Below are 19,036 nucleotides of genomic sequence, written 5' to 3' on the forward strand. Positions count from 1 at the left end.
CAGCTGGGTCAGCTGGAGGCGAGCCTGGGTGCCTCAGCAGCTGGGTCTGCTGGAGGCGAGCCTGGGTGCCTCAGCAGCTGGCTCAGCTGGAGGTGAGCCTGGGGTCCTCAACAGAGCACGGGCCATGTGGGAAACCATGGTGACACACAGCTGCTTGCAACCACTTGCACCCTCATGCTTTTTAGGAAAAGGGCACCCTGGCAACTGTTTGGAAAGCACCTTAATTCTAAGTCCTAGCATCAGAATGAGAAGGGACTCTTGAGAATTGTCTAAAATAGTTCATCTTAGGGGCGCCTGGGTGGCTCAGATGGTTAAGCGTCTGCCTTCAGCTCAGGTCATGATCTCAGGGTCCTGGGATCAAGCCCCACATTGGGCTCCCTGCTCAATGGAGAGTCTGCTTCTCCCTCTCCCTCTACTACTCCTCCCTGCGTGTACTCTCTCAGTCTCTCTGTCGAATGAATAAATAAAATCTTTAAAAAATAAATAAATAAATAAATAAATAAAATAGTTCATCTTAGAGACCAAAAATTCATATTTTTAAGAAGTAAAATTTGATATCTTACCTATAAGGTTAAACAAAAAATGGACAATCGATGCTATGTTGCCTGGAAAACACTTCTTAAAACCTCACAGTTAATCTGTAATGATGATATGCCAATTCCAGAAGTCTTTGGAATCCCATTTCCGTGTCAGTAGCTAAACGTATGAATAATGTCTTAAATTGTCCAGCTTGAAGTTTTCCTGTTAAACTTTGTGGCAAACACGAATTTCCTTGTCTGTACTGCATACCCATTCCGGGCACGGTGGGGAGGTATTAAGTGGGTTCCTTGCCATTTGCTCATAGTCTGTTAGGGGTTCTACAGCAGAGAGACAAAACAGGAAAAATGGAATATTTATTTGTTTTTAATCTTCCAGGAGGTCATCAAAATTCCAAGTGAATTGAGAAAGCCATTGTTGATAATGCATGCATATTATCATGTTAGAACGCACTGCAATAGAAAATTTGGGGGCACACTTCATTTTTTCTCATCCCCAGTGACTCATTCAGGAGATTCTCAACTAAGTAATCCATACGCTCATTGAGCAGCTGACCCTCAGATTCCACCTTGAGTTAGCTCCAGACACTGAAAGTGCCATGAAATCTTTATATTAACTATCTACATAATGTTTACAAGTAAAGTGAGTAAACAGCCCTGGTTACATAGTTGGGAGTTCATTAAATAAATGAACTTACAAAGCATTTTTATTTATTTTGTCATAATTCGTTTTGTCTTCAATCTCTCTATAAGCAACACTTATGTTTATTATTATTATTATTATTATTATTATTATTATTATTATTATTAATTACTAGGCTCATTTCCATGTGAGTGAACTAAGCATCAGAAAGGAATTAATTTTCTGAATTTCAAACAGTAAATATACACAGAACTTTAGCATTTTCAATAATGATATCCATCTTCTTATTTTACTATGTTTCCAAAACACAACATTGAAAACAAGCATTTCTTAACACCAGATAATGTTAAAATGATTCACATTACAAATCTTAGGGAGGATATATTCTAAAATTATTTATTTTTATTTTTATATCCACCTTTCCCTTTCCTCCTCAGTACCAGTGAGCAGCGTTTTACTGCCAAAGGCCAAAAACAAGGCCTGCCAGTCCCATGAAAAGTAGTCAGTTATTTTCCTCCTTTTATGCCTTCTCAAAATTTATCTGACAGGAGGCTATTTTTAGAGGGGAAAAAGGAAAATGTGAAGCAGGTGATTTATTTAAATAATCTCCTTTGAGATAAAATGTTGCTGTTAATTAATGATTTCCTTTTTTATCCAGTTAGGTAACCCACTCACACATGAGTTCATAGCTATGATGTGTGGTGTTTCAAAGAATGAAGAATTTGGGGTTTTCTTACAGAGACATTGGGAGTAACATTTTTTGTCTATGCCTTTCTCCATCCCTCAAATAAATTCTGAAGATTTTTAAACTCTATTTTTACCTTAATTCCATCTACACTTGTTACAGAATGTAAATCTTTGTTAATATATCCAAATATCAGAATTACCAATTCAGAAAATAGTTAAATTGATCTCATTGGAATTAATCTAAACCTTGAGTAGTCTAATTCCATTGTAGCAGAGGCAAACTGATTCTAAAATTCATGAGAAAATTCAAAAGCGAATTTTTGGATTTTGTTAAGAGAGGTTCTTATCTCCTATAGTTTTATCTTCATACTTAATTATTTCCAGTCATTCCTAAAGAGATGTTCATGTTTGTTTTTTCTGTTTGTTTGTTTTTACAATCCGTCAAAAGCAGTTCGGAGGTGTAACTCACACCTGCTTATATTTCTCTTTTGCTTTCAGGGTGTGAGAGGAGCCTTGAGCCGGTATGTTTACTCTCTGAACCAGGGACTGGGTTGGGGGAAGACAAGGAAGTTGGTGGATAAACCCTACTGAGAGTTATCGGTTCTGTGCCCTTCTCAGAAGTAAGGATGTCACACAGCTGGAACCGGAGACCATCCCCATGGAGCTGAGGACAATGTGTCGCATCCCTGGGATGAGGGAAATGTTGAGAAAGTTCCAAGGTAGGCTGTGTCTTTGAGCCAGGAGAACTACAATGCCTATGGTTTGGCTGTTATTACAGTTTGTTACTGTACAAGTCAGGCTGCAGTAACAGAACCCAAAGTTTATTTTTCATTTTTTAAGATGTATTTATTTATTTGAGAAAGAGAGAGAGAGAGTAACCCAAGCAGACTATTCGCTGGGGGTGGAGCCTGATGTGGGGTTCGATCTCACAACCCCGAGATCAGACCTGAGCCAAAACCAAGACTGAGCCACCAGACACCCCAGCAAAGGTCTATTTTTAGATCATATCATTGGTTTACTAGTGGATTGTGGGGACTTTTTATTTCACCTCATCTCCCTCTGGGACCCAGGCAGATAAAGCCCCACCTCCTTTCTGTTGCTGGTCGCTCTGGGGAAGGGCTAGTTTATGGTGGATGAGGCACTAGTCCTACACTAAAGTGGCACACTGGGTTCTCTGGAGATTTTATTAACTGTACTGAGTCACATGATCATGCCAGGTTATAAGGGTGGATGGAAGAGAGCGCTGTTTTCAGAAGAAAGAGAACCTGGGTATTTGTGTAAAGTCATAAAGAGTACCAGAGTCACTAACACCCATTTGAGCTACATTTAGTTAGGCTTGAAAGAGTGGTTCATAGCTTATTAGCTATGATATGAGTAACATTAATTCCAATAAATATTAATTTCCCTGTTTATAAAATACTGAAAAAATTTATTGTTTGAAGGACTAAATGAAACATACTTGAAAACATAGAAAAATCATCAACATAAAAGCATTGCTTTACATCAAATTTATTTTATTATCATAACTTGATGAGCTGCTTAAATTAGGTAGTCAATAAAGCCAAAAATATTCAGTCAGTTATTTTTATGTAGGAATAAGTGTGGTGACATAAATGAGTTTGTTAGGTCTGATTATGCTGTTCTTCAAAGAGTATAGATTCAACATTTGTATTTCTTTTTTTAATCCAAGTTATACCCAGCAATGCACACAGACTGTGGCTAAGTACTGGTTTCATTACTTAGAAGGAACCCCAGCCCATAATGAGAAAACCCATTTTTGCAGTCCTGTTCAATAATGGGCAGATTAACATACACTAACTGCATGACTTGTTGCAATTTATTACACTCCCATAATCAATGTCCTCATATTCCCATTTTTTAATGAATGAAATAATGATGGATCAATTCAATAAATATTCTGTATTTTGTCCAGACACAAAATTGTAAGTATTGAAATATATTATCAAACAATAACAAAACAAATCCTACAAATCCATAGGTTCATGTTTTCATGTTGTACATATTTACTTGAATTATGCAAAATGCACAGAATGTTGGAAGATGACACAGAATACCGAGAAAAATATTGAGAATATTAAGGGGGGAGAAGGAAAGATAGTGGAGGAGTAGGGGACCCTATTTCAACTGGTCCCCAGAATTGAGCTGGATATCCACCAGACCACTCTGAGCACCCGCGAAACCAGCCTGAGATGTAAGAAGATCTGAATCTCTACAAGCAGAATATCGCAGGCGGTTGGTTTTGAGGTAGGAAGCGGAGAGCCATGATTCTGCAGGAAGATATCGGAGGATAAATGGCAGTGGGAGGGTGCCTGGTCATGGGAATCCTACACCGCCAGTGAGTGACGGCCTCACACGCTGGGGACAGGGCACAGACTCGCAGACCAGTAGCGGCGGGGAAAGGACTTTAGGGCAGCCCCCCGGGGCAGAAACCTGGAGCGGCGGGGTCACGCGTGTGAACTGGGAGTGGCTGGCAGTTTTAGAAGCACAAAGGGCAGAGACGTGCCCCAACCTGGAGGCAGGACTGGGGGCACTGTGGTGGGGCACACAACCCAGGCTGCTGCAGTTTATAGCAGCATGGACAGAAACGGAGACAGTGTGGCCTGAAAAGTTGACTGAAGAACAGACTGAGGTCTCTCTGCTCTGAGGCAGAGGGTTGGAAACGGTCACTTCTGCTCTGACTTGCAGAAGAGATGTGGAAAGCTGCCAGGGAAAGCCGCCAGAGAACAAAAGCCCCCAAAACTGATTCCCGCAGAGCCCATCCCCGCCATAGGGGGGCAGGGCAACTCCGCCCAAACAGGGTTGCCTGAGTAACAGCGCACAGGCCCTCCCCTGGAAGACAGGCTGGGAGAATAAGAGGCCAGCAACCTTAAGGTCCCAAGAAAACAGGTGCATCTTGCTTGGGTTCTGGTCAATAATTTGGACTCTATACATTCCTTCAAACACCCATCAACAGAATGACTAGGAGGAGGAACCCCCAAAATAGGAAAGACTCAGAGATTATGATTTATGCTGCAGATTTACAAAGGGATGCAGATATAACCAAGATGGAATTCGGAGATGGAATTCAGGCTAGCAATTGTGAAGACAATGGCTAGAATGAAGAAATCAATTAATGGCAATGTAAGAGTCTCTAAGGGCAGAAATGAAAGGTGAATTGGCAGAACTTAAAAATGCAATCAATGAGATCCAATCCAATCTAGATAATCTAACAGCTAGGGTAAGTGAGGCAGAAGAACGAATAAGCGACCTGGAAGACAATATAATAGATAAAAAGGGAAAGAGGAGGCCAGGGAAAAAGAACTCAGAATCCATGAAAATAGAATCAAAGAAATATGTGACACCATGAAGCATTCCAATGTCAGAATAATTGGAATCCCAGAGGGAGTGGAGAGAGAGAGGACGAGAAGATGTATTTGAGCAAATCGTAGCCAAGAACTTCCCTTATCAGGGGAATTAAACAAACATTCGAGCCCAGAGGCAGAGAGGACCCCTCCCAAGATCAAGGAAAACAGGCCAACACCTTGGCATGTAATAGTAAAACTTGCAAATCTTAGAACCAAGGAAACCATCTTAAGGGCAGTTAGGGGGAAGAGATTCTTTAAGTACTGAGGGAGGAACATCAGAATAACGTCAGACCTATCCACAAAGACCTGGCAAGCCAGAAAGGCCTGGCAAGACATATTCAGGGTACTAAATAGGAAGAACATGCAGCCAAGAATACTTTATCCAGCAAGGCTGCCATTTAGAATGGATGGAGATGCAGAGCTTCCAAGACCGGCAGAAACTGAAAGAATATGGGACCACTAGGCCTGCCCTGCAAGAAATATTAAGGGGGGGTTCTATAAAAGGAGAAAGACCCCAAGAGTGATCTACAACAGACATTTACAGCGATAATCTATAAAAACAACGTCTTCACAGGCAACATGATGACAATTCATATCTTTCAATAATCACTCTCAATGTGAATGGCCTAAATGCTCCCATAAAACGGCACGGAGTTGCAGATTGGATAAAAAGACAGGACCCATCCATATGCTGCTTACAAGAGACTCATTTTGCACCTAAAGATACACCCAGACTGAAAGTGAAGGGATGGAGATCCATCTTCCATGCCAGCCAACCTCAAAAGAAAGCTGGGGTAGCAATTCTTGTATCAGACAAATTAGATTTTAAAATAAAGTCTGGAATTAGAGACACAGAAGGACACTATATCATTCTTAAAGGGTCTATCCAACAAGAAGATCTAACAATTGTAAATATCTATGCCCCCAACATGGGAGCAGCCATCTACATAAGCCAACTGTTAACCAAAATAAAGAGTCATATTGATAACAATATGTTAATAGTAGGGGACCTCAATACTCCACTCTCAGCAATGGATAGATCATCTAAGCAGAAAATCAACAAGGAAACAAGAGCTTTGAATGATACATTGGACCAGATGGACCTCATAGATATTTACAGAACATTTCACCCTAAAACAACAGAATACTCATTCTTCTCGAGCACGCATGGAACTTTCTCCAGAATAGACCAATACTGGGTCACAAATCAGGTCTGAACCAATACCAAAAGATTGAGATAATTCCCTGCATATTCTCCGACCACAATGTTTTAAAACTGGAATTCAATCACAAGAAAAAAATTGGCAGAAATTCAAACACTTCGAAGCTAAAGACCACTCACTCAAGTATGTTTGGGGCAACCAGGAAATCAAAGAAGAACTTAAACAATTCATGGAAATCAATGAGAATGAAAACACATCAGTCCAAAACCTATGGGATACTGCAAAGGCAGTCCTAAGGGGGAAATACATAGCCATTCAAGCCTCACTCAAAAAAATAAAAAAATCTCGAATTCAACTAACACTACACCTTAAAGAACTAGAGAAAAAGCAACAAACGATGCCTAAGCCACGCATTAGAAGAGAAATAATTAAAATTAGAGCAGAGATCAATGAATTAGAAACAAGAAACACAGTAGATCAGATCAGCGACACTAGAAGTTGGTTCTTTGAAAGAATTAATAAGATCGATAAACCACTGGTCAGACTTATCCAAAAGAAAAGAGAAAGGACCCAAATTAATAAAATTATGAATGAAAGGGGAGAGATCACGACCAACACCAAGGAAATAGAAACAATTATTAGAAATTATTATCAACAACTATATGCCAATAAACTGAGCAATCTGGATGAAATGGAGGCCTTCCTAGAAACCTATAAGCTGCCAAGACTGAAACAGGAAGAAATTCACAACCTGAATAGGCCAATAACCAGTAAGGAGATTGAAGCAGTGATCCAAAACCTCCCAAAACACAAGAGTCCAGGGCCTGATGGATTCCCTGGGGAATTCTACCAAACATTCAAAGAAGAAATAATACCTATTCTACTGAAGCTGTTTCAAAAAATAGAAACAGAAGGAAAACTTCCAGACTCATTCTATGAGACTAGCATTACCTTAATCCCCAAACCAGACAAAGAGCCCATCTAGAAGGAGAATTTCAGACCAATATCCCTGATGAATATGGATTCCAAAATCCTCAACAAAAGCCTAGCTAATAGGATCCAACAATACATTAAAAGGATCATCCACCATGACCAAGTGGGATTTATCCCCCGGGTGCAAGGGTGGTTCAACATTCACAAATCAATCAATGTGATAGAACACATTAATAAGAGGAGGGAGAAGAACCATCTGGTCCTCTCAATTGGTGAAGAAAAAGCATTTGACAAAATACAACATCCTTTCCTGATTAAAACTCTTTAGAGTATAGGGATAGAGGGGACATTCCTCAAGTTCATAAAACCCATCTATGAAAAACCCACAGCGAATATCATCCTCAATGGGGAAAAGCTGAGAGCCTTTCCCTTAAGATCAGGAACATGTCAAGGATGCCCACTCTCACCACTCTTGTTCAACGTAGTACTAGAAGTGCTAGCAACAGCAATCAGACAACAAAAAGAAATAAAAGGTATTCAAATTGGCAAAGAAGAAGTCAAACTCTCTCTTTTCGCAGATGACATGATACTTTATGTGGAAAACCCAAAAGACTCCACCCCCAAATTACTAGAACTCATCCAGCAATTCAGTAATGTGGCAAGATACAAAATCAGTGCACAGAAATCAGTTGCTTTCTTATACACTAACAATGCAACTGTAGAAAGAGAAATTAGAGAAACGATTCCATTTACAATAACACCAAAAACCATAAGATACCTCGGGATAAACCTAACCAAAGAGGTAAAGGATCTATACTCTAGGAACTACAAAACACTCATGAAAGAAATTGAAGAAGACACAAAAAGATGGAAAAATATTCCATGCTCATGGATTGGAAGAATAAACATTGTTAAAATATCTATGCCACCCAGAGCATTCTACACCTTCAATGCCAACCCGATCAAAATTCCAATGACATTTTTCAAAGTGCTGGAACAAACAATCCTAAAATTTGTATGGAATCAGAAAAGACCCCGAATCGCCAAGGAAATGTTGAAAAAGAAAAACAAAGCTGGGGGCATCACATTGCCTGATTTCAAGCTATATTACAAAGCTGTGATCGCCAAGACAGCATAGTACTGGCACAAAAACAGACATATAGACCAATGGAACAAAATAGAGAACCCAGATATGGACCCTCAACTCTATGGTCAAATAATCTTTGACAAAGCAGGAAAAAACAGGCAATGGAAAAAAGAGAGTCTCTTCAATAAATGGTCCTGGGAAAATTGGACAGTCACATGCAGAAGAGTGAAACTCGACCATTCTCTAACACCATACACAAAGATAAACTCAAAGTGGATGAAGGACCTCAATGTGAGACAGGAATCCATCCAAATCCTAGAGGAGAACATAGGTAGAAACCTCTTTGACATTGGCCACAGCAACTTCTTTCAAGATACATCTCCAAAAGCTAGTGACACAAAAGCAAAAATGAACTTTTGGGACTTCATCAAGATAAAAAGCTTCTGCACAGCAAAGGAAACAGTCAACAAAACAAAGAGGCAACCCACAGAATGGGAGAAGATATTTGTAAATGACACTACAGATAAAGGGCTGGTATCCAAGATGTATAAAGAACTTCTCAAACTCAACACCCAAAAAACAACTAATCAAGTCAAAAAGTGGGCAGAAGATATGAAAAGACACTTCTCTGAAGAAGACATACAAATGGCTAACAGACACATGAAAAAATTTTCATCATTGTTAGCCATCAGGGAAATTCAAATCAAAAGCACATTGAGATACCACCTTACACCACTTAGAATGGCAAAAATGACAGGGAAAGAAACATCCATTGTTGGAGAGGTTGTGGAGAAAGGGGAAACTTCTTACACTGTTGGTGGGAATGCAAGTTGGTACAGCCACTCTGGAAAACAGTGTGGAGGTTCCTCAAAATTTTAAAAATAGAGCTACCCTATGACCCAGCAATTGCACTTCTAGGTATTTACCCCAAAGACACAGATGTAATGAAAAGAAGGGCCATATGCACCCCAATGTTCATAGCAGCAATGTCCACAATAGCCAAACTGTGGAAAGAGCCGAGATGGCCTTCAACAGATGAATGGATAAAGAAGATGTGGTCCATATATACAATGGAATATTACTCAGCTATCAGAAAGGATGAATACCCAACTTTTACATCAACATGGATGGGACTGGAGGAGATTATGCTAAGTGAAATAAGTCAAGCAGAGAAAGTCAATTAGCATATGGTTTCACTTATTTGTGGAACATAAGGAATAGCATGGAGGACATTAGAAGGAACGGAAAAATGAAGGGAGGGAAATCGGAGGGGGAGATGAACCATGAGAGACTATGGACTCTGAGAAACAAACAGGGTTTTAGAGGGGAAGGGGGAGGGGGGATTGATTAGCCTGGTGATGGGTATTAAGGAGGGCACGTACTGCACAGAGCACTGGGTGTTATACGAAAAGAATGGATCATGGATCACCACATCAAAAACCAATGATGTATTGTATGGTGACTAACATAACATAATAAAATAATAAAAAAAATAAATAAATAGATTGCTCACTACAAACACAACATTGAGAAATGGACCACTGATGTAATATATATTTGTATATTTATAAAGAATAGTTTAAAAACAAACAAACAAACAAAAATACTGAGAAAAAATAAAGTAAAGATGGCCAGAAGTGTTCAGGTTAGGGCATCTGATTTTGAATTTGACAATCAAGGAAGGCCCCTTGGGGTTAACTCATCATATATCTAATGTGGAAGAAAACATTCCAGGCAGCAGAAACAATGAGTGTCCAGGCCTGAGATAGAAATATAGAAGATGCGTTCCAGGAACTATGAGGTCTGTGTGGCTGGGTAAGAGTAAGCAAGGGCAGAGTCAGAGAGGCCAAGAAAAGACCAACTAGCACAGGGTGCTATGGGCAGGTCAATGTGGCCAGGATGCTTTACTTTGAGTGAAACAGGAAATCGATGAAAAGTTGTAAATGGAGGAATAACATGATTAGATTAATGTTTTGAGAGTCTTACTCTGTACGTTTTATTGAGAATAAATTCAAAGGGGCGAGGCTTTAAGTGGGAAAAGCAATTAGGAGCCTTTGCAATAATTCATAACATGGTAGTATTATCAGAGGTGCTGAGATCTGGAATGTGGACAGAATCTTGGTATATTTCAAAGGTAGAGCTGCGGGTGTCTGGGTGGCTCAGTCGTTAAGCGTCTGCCTTCGGCTCAGGTCATGATTCCAGGGTCCTGGGATAGAGCCCCGCATCAGGCTCCCTGCTCGGCGGGAAGCCTGCTTCCCCCTCTCCCACTCCCCTGCTTGTGTTCCCTCTCTCACTATTTCTCTCTCTGTCAAATAAATAAATATATAAATCTTAAAAAAAAAAAAAAAAGTAGAGCTGGCAGAATCTGCTGTTGGATGAGGGATGAGTTGTCAGAGAAAGAGAAAAATCAAAATGATTCCAGAGTTTGAATCTCCAGAATTGGCATAATGAAGTTGTTAACATTGATGGTTAAAGCTGCAGGTGTGGGAGAAGAAGGGAGTTGGGTTTTGAACATACCAATGTTGTGATGAATGTTAAATATCCAAAGTTTGATGTGAAGTAAGCAGATGATTCTGCAAATACAGTGTTTCAGGAGAAAGGTCTAAGGTAGAGATATGCATTTGGAATCAGTAAGCACATGAATGGAATTTAATTAAAGCAATGATCCAGCCAGCCCAGGAATGCATTGAGAGTGAGCTGAGAAAGAAAGAAGAGGTCCCAGTCCTAAAACCATTGGATAGAGAAGAGAGGAAAACAGCAAAGGAGACCAAGAATGAGTGATGAGTAGAGAGGGAAGGAAATTGTGATGATCAGTGTCTTTGGGAAAGAGAAAGGAGGTTTTCCAGGACAAAGGATTCTCAACAACATTGAATGCTACAGAAAAGTAATTTAAGGTGAACTCTAATGACTACTCACCAGTGTGGAGGTCACTGGGAAGTCTCCTTTGAGTATTGTTATATCATGATGAACAATTGAGTGTAGGAGAGAGGGGTGGGGGAGCAATTGGAGATAGACCATTTTAACAACCACTTCACAGATTTATTTTCTTATAAATGGATCAAGGAAGTGTGCTGGAGTGGAAATGATGTGTAAAGACAACATATGTTAAGTAGGCCTAGCACAGTTCCATGGAAACCCACATTTCTGTCTGTTACTTATGACCTCTAGAGTTTGGGGAAATTGCATAAACTCTGACTCTGAGTCTCCTCATCTATAATGTGGGGATGATAACAGTCACCTTGAGGGTGGTTAAATGGGTTAGCAGCGATGATATATTACATACATGACCCACTCAGGTTAGGGTATCAACACAAGACCACCAGAAGTGGATTTAGAGACAAATAGTAATAAGGGTCATTATAATAGTATTTGTTATTATGATATTAAAAATAAAACCATATTAATGAAACTTATTATTTTTAAATGTTTATAAAGTCAAGACACTGAATATTTTACATTCTGCCTTCTTCATTCAGATTTTACACATAAATGTATTTATTAATTATGTGTATAAGTAAAATTTCACATCAATCTCCCTGGGACTTCACAGTATCAATATTGGTTTTCTGTTGTTGTGTAAGAAATTACCACAGATTTCACTGCTTAAATCCACATACATTTATTAGGTCATAGTTATACAGACCAGACATTCATGTGGGATCAGCTCATTTCTCTGCTTAGGTTTTCACAAGATCAATATTAAGGTGTTGGCAGGCTGGGCTCCTCTGAAGAGTCTGGGGAGGAATCCACTCCCAAGCTGATTCAGTCTATTGGCATAATGTAGTTATGGCGGTTGTAGGACTGAGATCCCCATTTCCTTGTTGGCTATCAGTTGGAGGTCACTGGCCTTTCTTCTCATGTGGCTCATTCTGTCTTCAAAGACAGCAAGGACACATTAAATTCAAATCTCTCTCACTTCCTGTTCTGCCACCAGCCCAATAGCCAGAGAAACCTTTCTGATTTTAAGGGTTCATGTGATTAGATGAGATCCACCCAAATCATGTTCCTCTTGTCATAAAATATAATCATGAGAGTAGCACCAGGGTCTATAGGTCATGGGGCTCATTTTAGAATTCTGCCTACCAGAGTAACATAACATTGGAAGAAAGTGGTAGATTTCAAATTAACAAAATTTCTCTATGGATTTTGAGAAAAAATAAATGCAGAAGATCTTCCTAAGAGCACCCAAGTGTTCTGAATGTAGGTGAAAGGTATCTAAATAATTATGCTTATGGTTCATCACATCGTCAGTGGTTATGCTTTTATTGGGGTAATAATGAGTCCTGAATTATGCAGAGGTAGCAATGGGATACACAAGGAAGTAATGAGGAATATACTAGTGACCCACAAGGCAAACTATTATTTTTCTTTCTCTAGGAGTTATTTGAGAGAGGAGGATGAGGAATGGTGGGACTATTATACATAATATTGTGCTTCCTATGTTTTTACCAGTCTTCTCTGACCTTTCACATGTCCCACAAAATTCTTCCCACAGTTGATGTAAAGCTGGACCCTGTCACAGCACACCCTAGCCTCCTCTTGACGGCTGATCTACGCAGTGTGCAGGATGGAGAGCTGTGGAGGGATCTCCCCAACAACCCCGAGCGATTTGACACATGGCCCTGTATCCTGGGTTTGCAGAACTTCTCCTCAGGGAGGCATTACTGGGAAGTCATGGTGGGAGAAAGAGCAGAATGGGGTTTAGGTGTCTGTCAAGAGACAGTGCCACGGAAGGGGGAGACCACACCCTCTCCTGAGAATGGAGTCTGGGCCATGTGGCTGCTGAAAGGGAATGAGTACATGGTCCTTACCTCCCCATCAGTGCCTCTCCTCCACCTGGAACGGCCTCATTGCATTGGGATTTTTTTGGACTATGAAGCAGGTGAAATCTCCTTTTACAATGTAACAAATGGGTCTTACATCTACACATTCAATCAACTGTTCTCTGGTGTTCTTCGACCTTATTTTTTCATCTGTGACACGATTCCTCTTATCTTGCCATCTATGACAGATGTGGAGTCAGAAAATTGGGCATCCAGGGGTCATCTTGACTCTGCTTCTAATGTGAGACACGATCATTCCTAAAATTCTGTTCCTGAGAATTTTACACCTAGCAAAGGTTCCTGGGGTGGAATGAGGATGCAAACATGCTAAGCCCAAACAAATGCCCCCATTCAAATCAGCACTTTAATCCTTCTTGCTATGGACATTTTTACATCAGGACAAAACAGAAAATATTAAATATTTACATTTGGAGGAGAATTATAGAGCATATATATTTAATTTTGTAAGTGATGATCTCTATAGCCCATGTGGTGCTTGAACTCACTACCCGAGATCAAGAGTCACATGCTCTTCTGACTGAGCTGGCCAGGCGCCCCTATATATCATAATTTTAGAAATGGAGCAGGCTTCTCAAGTCTTACAAATGGTGCTACACATTTTCTTGATGAGGCTTTGTCCAAGTCAATGGACCTTTTGTTAAGGATTCCTATACATTCATTATAATTTCTCATTCTTTTTGATCTCCTTTCATTCCAACTCATATTAAGAATAGAAATGACTTTTTTTTTTTTTTTTTTTTTTTTACAAATGGCAAGTCTTAAATTGGTGGAGAACAGTCCAATTTCACTCCAGCATCAGATACATAATTCTGTTTCTCTTCCTCTCTCATTCTGTCTCTCTCTGTCTGCCTCTGTCTCTTTCTTTCTTGCTCCTGACTTATTTTTTGCTTTATACCTATTATTGATAACATTCCATTTCCTTCTAGATTAACATATTCAGAACCATTTCTTTTTACATTCAATTTTCCTATGACTATATTCATTTACTTTCTAAATCCTCTTTATACTGGACTAATTTCTAAGGATTATGAAATCCATTCCTCTGATTCTGATATAACTGATTATGACTCCAGACACATCTAGGACTGCAACTTTTTCCTTTATTTTTAGAGACTTTTTTTTAGAGTAGAAATTACTCAGAATTCTGATTCAACTAGTTCTTTGACTTAGCCATTTGCTAGTGGCAAGACCTCAAACAAATAAACCCTTTGTCTTTAGATCTCACCAATTTAATATGGTTCCTATAAGTGAAATAGTGATATGGACCTACAATGCTATGACAGATATTTAAGATCATGATTGATATGATCGGTTTTAATTAAACTTCTCTACTTAAATACAATATAAAGATGATGATGATGATGATGAACTGATAATGATATTTGACTTATTTTTAAAGTGTACTCTGTAACTTCCTAAAAAAAATTCTTAAGTCCTGGAAGGCTAACTTCACTGCTACGTTTCTCTATATCTGTGTCTAATAAATAATTGCCAGACAAATGCTAAAGTGTTTAAATGCTAAATATTTAAGTGCCATACAATTATTAATTAATGGGAAATTTAGTTAACATTACTTTAATAATAATCTGCCAACACTTTAATCCTCCACTTTAACTCTACCTTGAATTTTAACATATTTTTCTCTTCCTGAAACATCTTTGACTAAAATCTTTCACTTACTTTCCAATAACATCGTTAACATAGTTTTCTTTCTAGAGTTTTTAAACATTTTTCTTTCCAGGCCTTTTACATTTGGAGGACTATCATGAAGTATAATAATTTTAGCAATGGAACAATCTCATAAACTGTATTTCCAGATGGCTCTACATACTTTATTGATGAGTCCTTGTATTAAAGATTTCTGTACATTCATGTGTAATACATTTTTGTTTGATCATAAGCAAACAAGTCCTCTTTCCATCTCTCCTTTTCAAATGGAGGTAATAATAATGTATTCTTACATGCCTCTTGTTGATATTTTATAGACCACACATACCTGAGGCCTCTTTCATGCATGGTCTGAGTAGAGAAGAGGCTCATGCCCTGGGTTTCCATTCATGCTTCCCCATCATCAGGGGTTAAACAGGAGCTGGCAATGTAGTGAAACACCTACTCATGTCACTGTAAGGCCAGGGATCCATGACAGGAGACCATATGGTGAACATACACTCACAGCAGTAGAGACCCTTCCCCATGGGCATCAGGAGGAACGGAGTCACTGCTCTGAGATCACACCTCCCCAGCGGCTTCTACCCATTCATTTAAGCTTAAGAAGCAGAAGGACACCACGGCACAGCCTCAGGCCTTCCACCCTCTTCAAGGCATGAACAGAGAATGACTAGTCCCTAGAGAAAGTTAACATCCTGGTTTCCACTGTCTCCCTCCCATCCTGTTACCTCACTTTGCATCTTATCATGATTTATGTCAATTATTCAACCAACTTAAATCTTCCTTCATCCCTTGCTTTCCAAGCTGCATGAAGTTTTGTGCATCTGCTATTATGACCCTTTCTCCTTTCCCTCCCTAATTCCTGAAAGGTGTCTTCTGTTCTCTCTGGAATTCTGGTTCATCAACAGCTAACTTCTTTAAATCATCTTTAAAGATCTTTCCTATTCACTGAACTCTCCCTTACTTTCTTCTCTGCCCTTTCTCCTAAAACACACACACACACACACACACACACAGAGGCTTCTTCATCTCAGTGGAAGGGAACTGCGTCCTTTCAATTGCTCAGGCCAAGAATCTGGTTGACTCCTCTCTTGATTTCTTTAGCCCTCACCCATCCCATCAGCAAACCTTTGACTTTACCTTCAGAATACACACAGAGTTCAACCAGTCCTAACCACTCTGCTGCTATAACTCTGGTCTGAACTTCCATCCTCTTCCACTGGGTTACTACAACAGTTTCTTAACAGTCATCTTGGCTGTACTCCAGCCCCTCCCATGTCCATTATCAATGCACAGTTGGGCTGATCCTTCAGTTCCCAAGACAATAGTTCCAGTGCAATGACTTTACATTGAACTTAAAATTAAAGCCATAATCTTTACAGCGAGCCTTCAAACCCTGGAGTATCTGAATACCAGTTCCTTACCTGATTCTGATTCTGTCTCTGTCCACATACTGCTGGTTTCATCCTCCTCCTTCTACTCTGGCATCTAGGCTGGGTTTACACCAGACCAGGCATTTCTCACCATGGGACCTTTCTGCCAGCTGTGCCCTCTACCTGCAATTCCCTTTTCCTACATTTCTGCTTTACTCATACCCCCCCGCCTTTTACCATTAAACCTGCTCAAACCCAGCTTCTAGGTCAGAACTCTATAGTCTGAACAACCTCAGTGTCCACCCAGAGCCCACTCTCCCAGTGCTTGTTTTTCCAGTATTATACTTAACAGTTTCTAAAAGTATTCTATCTTATTTATTGGGTTTGTTTTTGTTTGTTTGTTTTGCCTTTTCTTGGTAGAATGCAAGCACTCTGAAGGAAGGGATCTTTGTCTATTGATAACAGTATTTTCTACATATCTCAAGCACCTCAAATACTGGCTTGTACATGGTTATCACTCAATACATATTTGTTGAATAAATAAATGATTGACTTTCAGGGGACAGAATTCAATGGTGGATCTAAAAGTGTTTTGCAAAATACAATATATTATTATTATTATTATTACTATTACTATTATTTATAACTATTCAACCACTGACCAATAAATTTTAACGTCAAATACTAAATGAGTAGAATCAATTTTTAGGTATAGAGAAAATTTTAATAGAAGGATCAATTTGAGCTAGTAGTTTCCAAGATGGCAGAGTAATAGGGGGACCCTGAACTTGCCTTGTCCTCTGAATACAACCTTCAACTATTTTGAACAACTAGGGAAAGGATCAGAGGAATATAGAAACAATCTGCACATTTGGACTGAGTGAATTTGGCAGAAGCAAGGTTCAGAACCATGAACTGGGGGACTGGGAAGCTGCAGGGCTGGGAATGGGAGGAAGCAGGTTCAAGGAGCAAAGTCAGGAAGAGGGAGAAGTTTGGAAAGAATGCAGTGGTTTGTGACCCCACAATAAGCTGTGGCGAGCAGATCCCTGGGTTGTTCAGGGAGAGATTGCTTCCCTACCTGGAGGGCACTTGAGCATATTTGTCCTCTCCAGAAACAAAGGAATAGCCAGGGAGCCAGTGAGGGGAGCACCACAGCGGGGTCAGAGGGGCATGCAGAAGGCAGAAAACCTCTTAATTTTTTGGTGTGAGCTAAAGTAGGCTTGAACCTTTGTGCATGCTCCAGGAAGCCACTTTTCTGGGACTGGCTGAGCACAGAACAGAGACCAGAGTGGATCGCTGCTAACCTGACCATTGCTTTTGCTGTCTGCCACAATAGATTCAAGCTTCTGCAACAGCTTTCCTGGCACAAAGGAGAGTAGGAGACTGAGTAAAGTGTAGATGACTGATACCCTGGCTCCATCTTTTTGCTGAGTATTACAATAAACTCTAGCCTCTACATGTGCACTGTGTGAGGACTTTTTGGGGACTAGCTGATTCTGGGAAAGACCTGAGCCTCCCCACCTGGGGACAGGAGTGGGTGCACACATATTACCAGGCTCTTTAATACTTGGAGTTTTGAATCTCAGCCACTGGCCAGAGACAAAATGCAGGAGATCTGTGGCTCTGGGCATGCTGATTACCTGGGCACAGACAGGTTAGAGCAGGGAATTGATGAGTGCCTCAGCCACAGGCGATTGCTTGCTTTTCTGGGAGGGCCTCCTGAGAAGCAGCTGCCAGGAGTTCAGCCCCCCAGGGACAAAGAGATGGGGTGAAGCCATATTCTACCTCCTCCACAACCAACCCTTCCTCCTATCCACCAGCACAGACTCCAAAGAGAAACACAGTGCCTCTAGTGGACACTGGAATCCCTTACACTAAACCCTGCCCCCTGACCTGGTAGGAACATCTTTCTGAGGGCAAGTCAGCTTGTGAGCCAGCACAGCAGGCCTCTCCCTCAGAAGACAAACACAAACCACAGCCTATACCAAGTCTACTGATAAAAGAAAGCTCCAAAACATCGGCTTCTAGCTTGACCTCACAAACAAATCAAAGCATACTTATGTAAAGGAACAAACACTCCCCACTACAAAAAAGGAGGAACTCTGTAGAGGAAGGGCTAGTGGGAAAGAGCAGCCAAAACACAACAGCAGAGTGTACACAACATACACCATAATCACTTCCTGAAGACGTTGTTGTTGTTGTTGATAGTATAATTACTGTTTTGGCTGATTTCCACCCCCCCTTTTTTCTTTCTCTTTCTTTCCTCCTTTCTTTTCAGGACAAAATGACTAGAAGGAGAAATTCACAACAAAAGAAAGAACCAGAAGTAATACTCTCTGCCACAGATTTAATCAATATGGATATAAGTAAGATGTAGGAGGTAAATTCAGAATACCGATTATAAAGATACTAGCTGGGGTTGTAAAAAGCATAAAAGATACTGGAGAATCCCTTGGTGCAGAAATAATAGAACTAAAATATAACCAGGCCAAAATTAAAAATGCTATTATTGAGATGCAGTAAAAAATAGAGGCTCTAACCACTAGGTTAAACAAGGTAGAAGAGAGAGTCAATGATATAGAAGACTAAATAATGGAAAGTAAGGAAACTGAGAAAAAGAGAAAAACAACTACTGGATCATGAGGGGAAGCTTCAATAAATCAGTGAAACCATAAAGCACAATAATATTCAAATAACAGGGATCCTAGAAGATGTGGAAGGGGGGGACAGAAGGTTT

At 40.0% G+C, this 19,036-nt stretch overlaps 1 protein-coding gene across 1 annotated transcript in view; it reads left to right on the top strand.

Moving 5' to 3' along the window:
- TRIM58 (tripartite motif containing 58) overlaps window positions 1-13,743 on the top strand; it is an 18,241-nt gene extending 4,498 nt beyond the window's left edge. The window contains exons 4-6 of the mRNA XM_035029347.1: window positions 2,365-2,387; window positions 2,485-2,585; window positions 12,910-13,743. Coding sequence (XP_034885238.1) covers window positions 2,365-2,387; window positions 2,485-2,585; window positions 12,910-13,499 — 714 coding nt within the window. The 3' untranslated portion in view covers window positions 13,500-13,743. The remainder of the gene's footprint in view (window positions 1-2,364; window positions 2,388-2,484; window positions 2,586-12,909) is intronic.
- The last annotated feature ends 5,293 nt before the right edge of the window (window positions 13,744-19,036 follow it).

The sequence above is a fragment of the Mirounga leonina genome, unplaced genomic scaffold, assembly GCF_011800145.1.
Source record: "Mirounga leonina isolate KUSES-001 unplaced genomic scaffold, KU_Mleo_1.0 Mir_239, whole genome shotgun sequence".
Taxonomy (NCBI): domain Eukaryota; kingdom Metazoa; phylum Chordata; class Mammalia; order Carnivora; family Phocidae; genus Mirounga; species Mirounga leonina.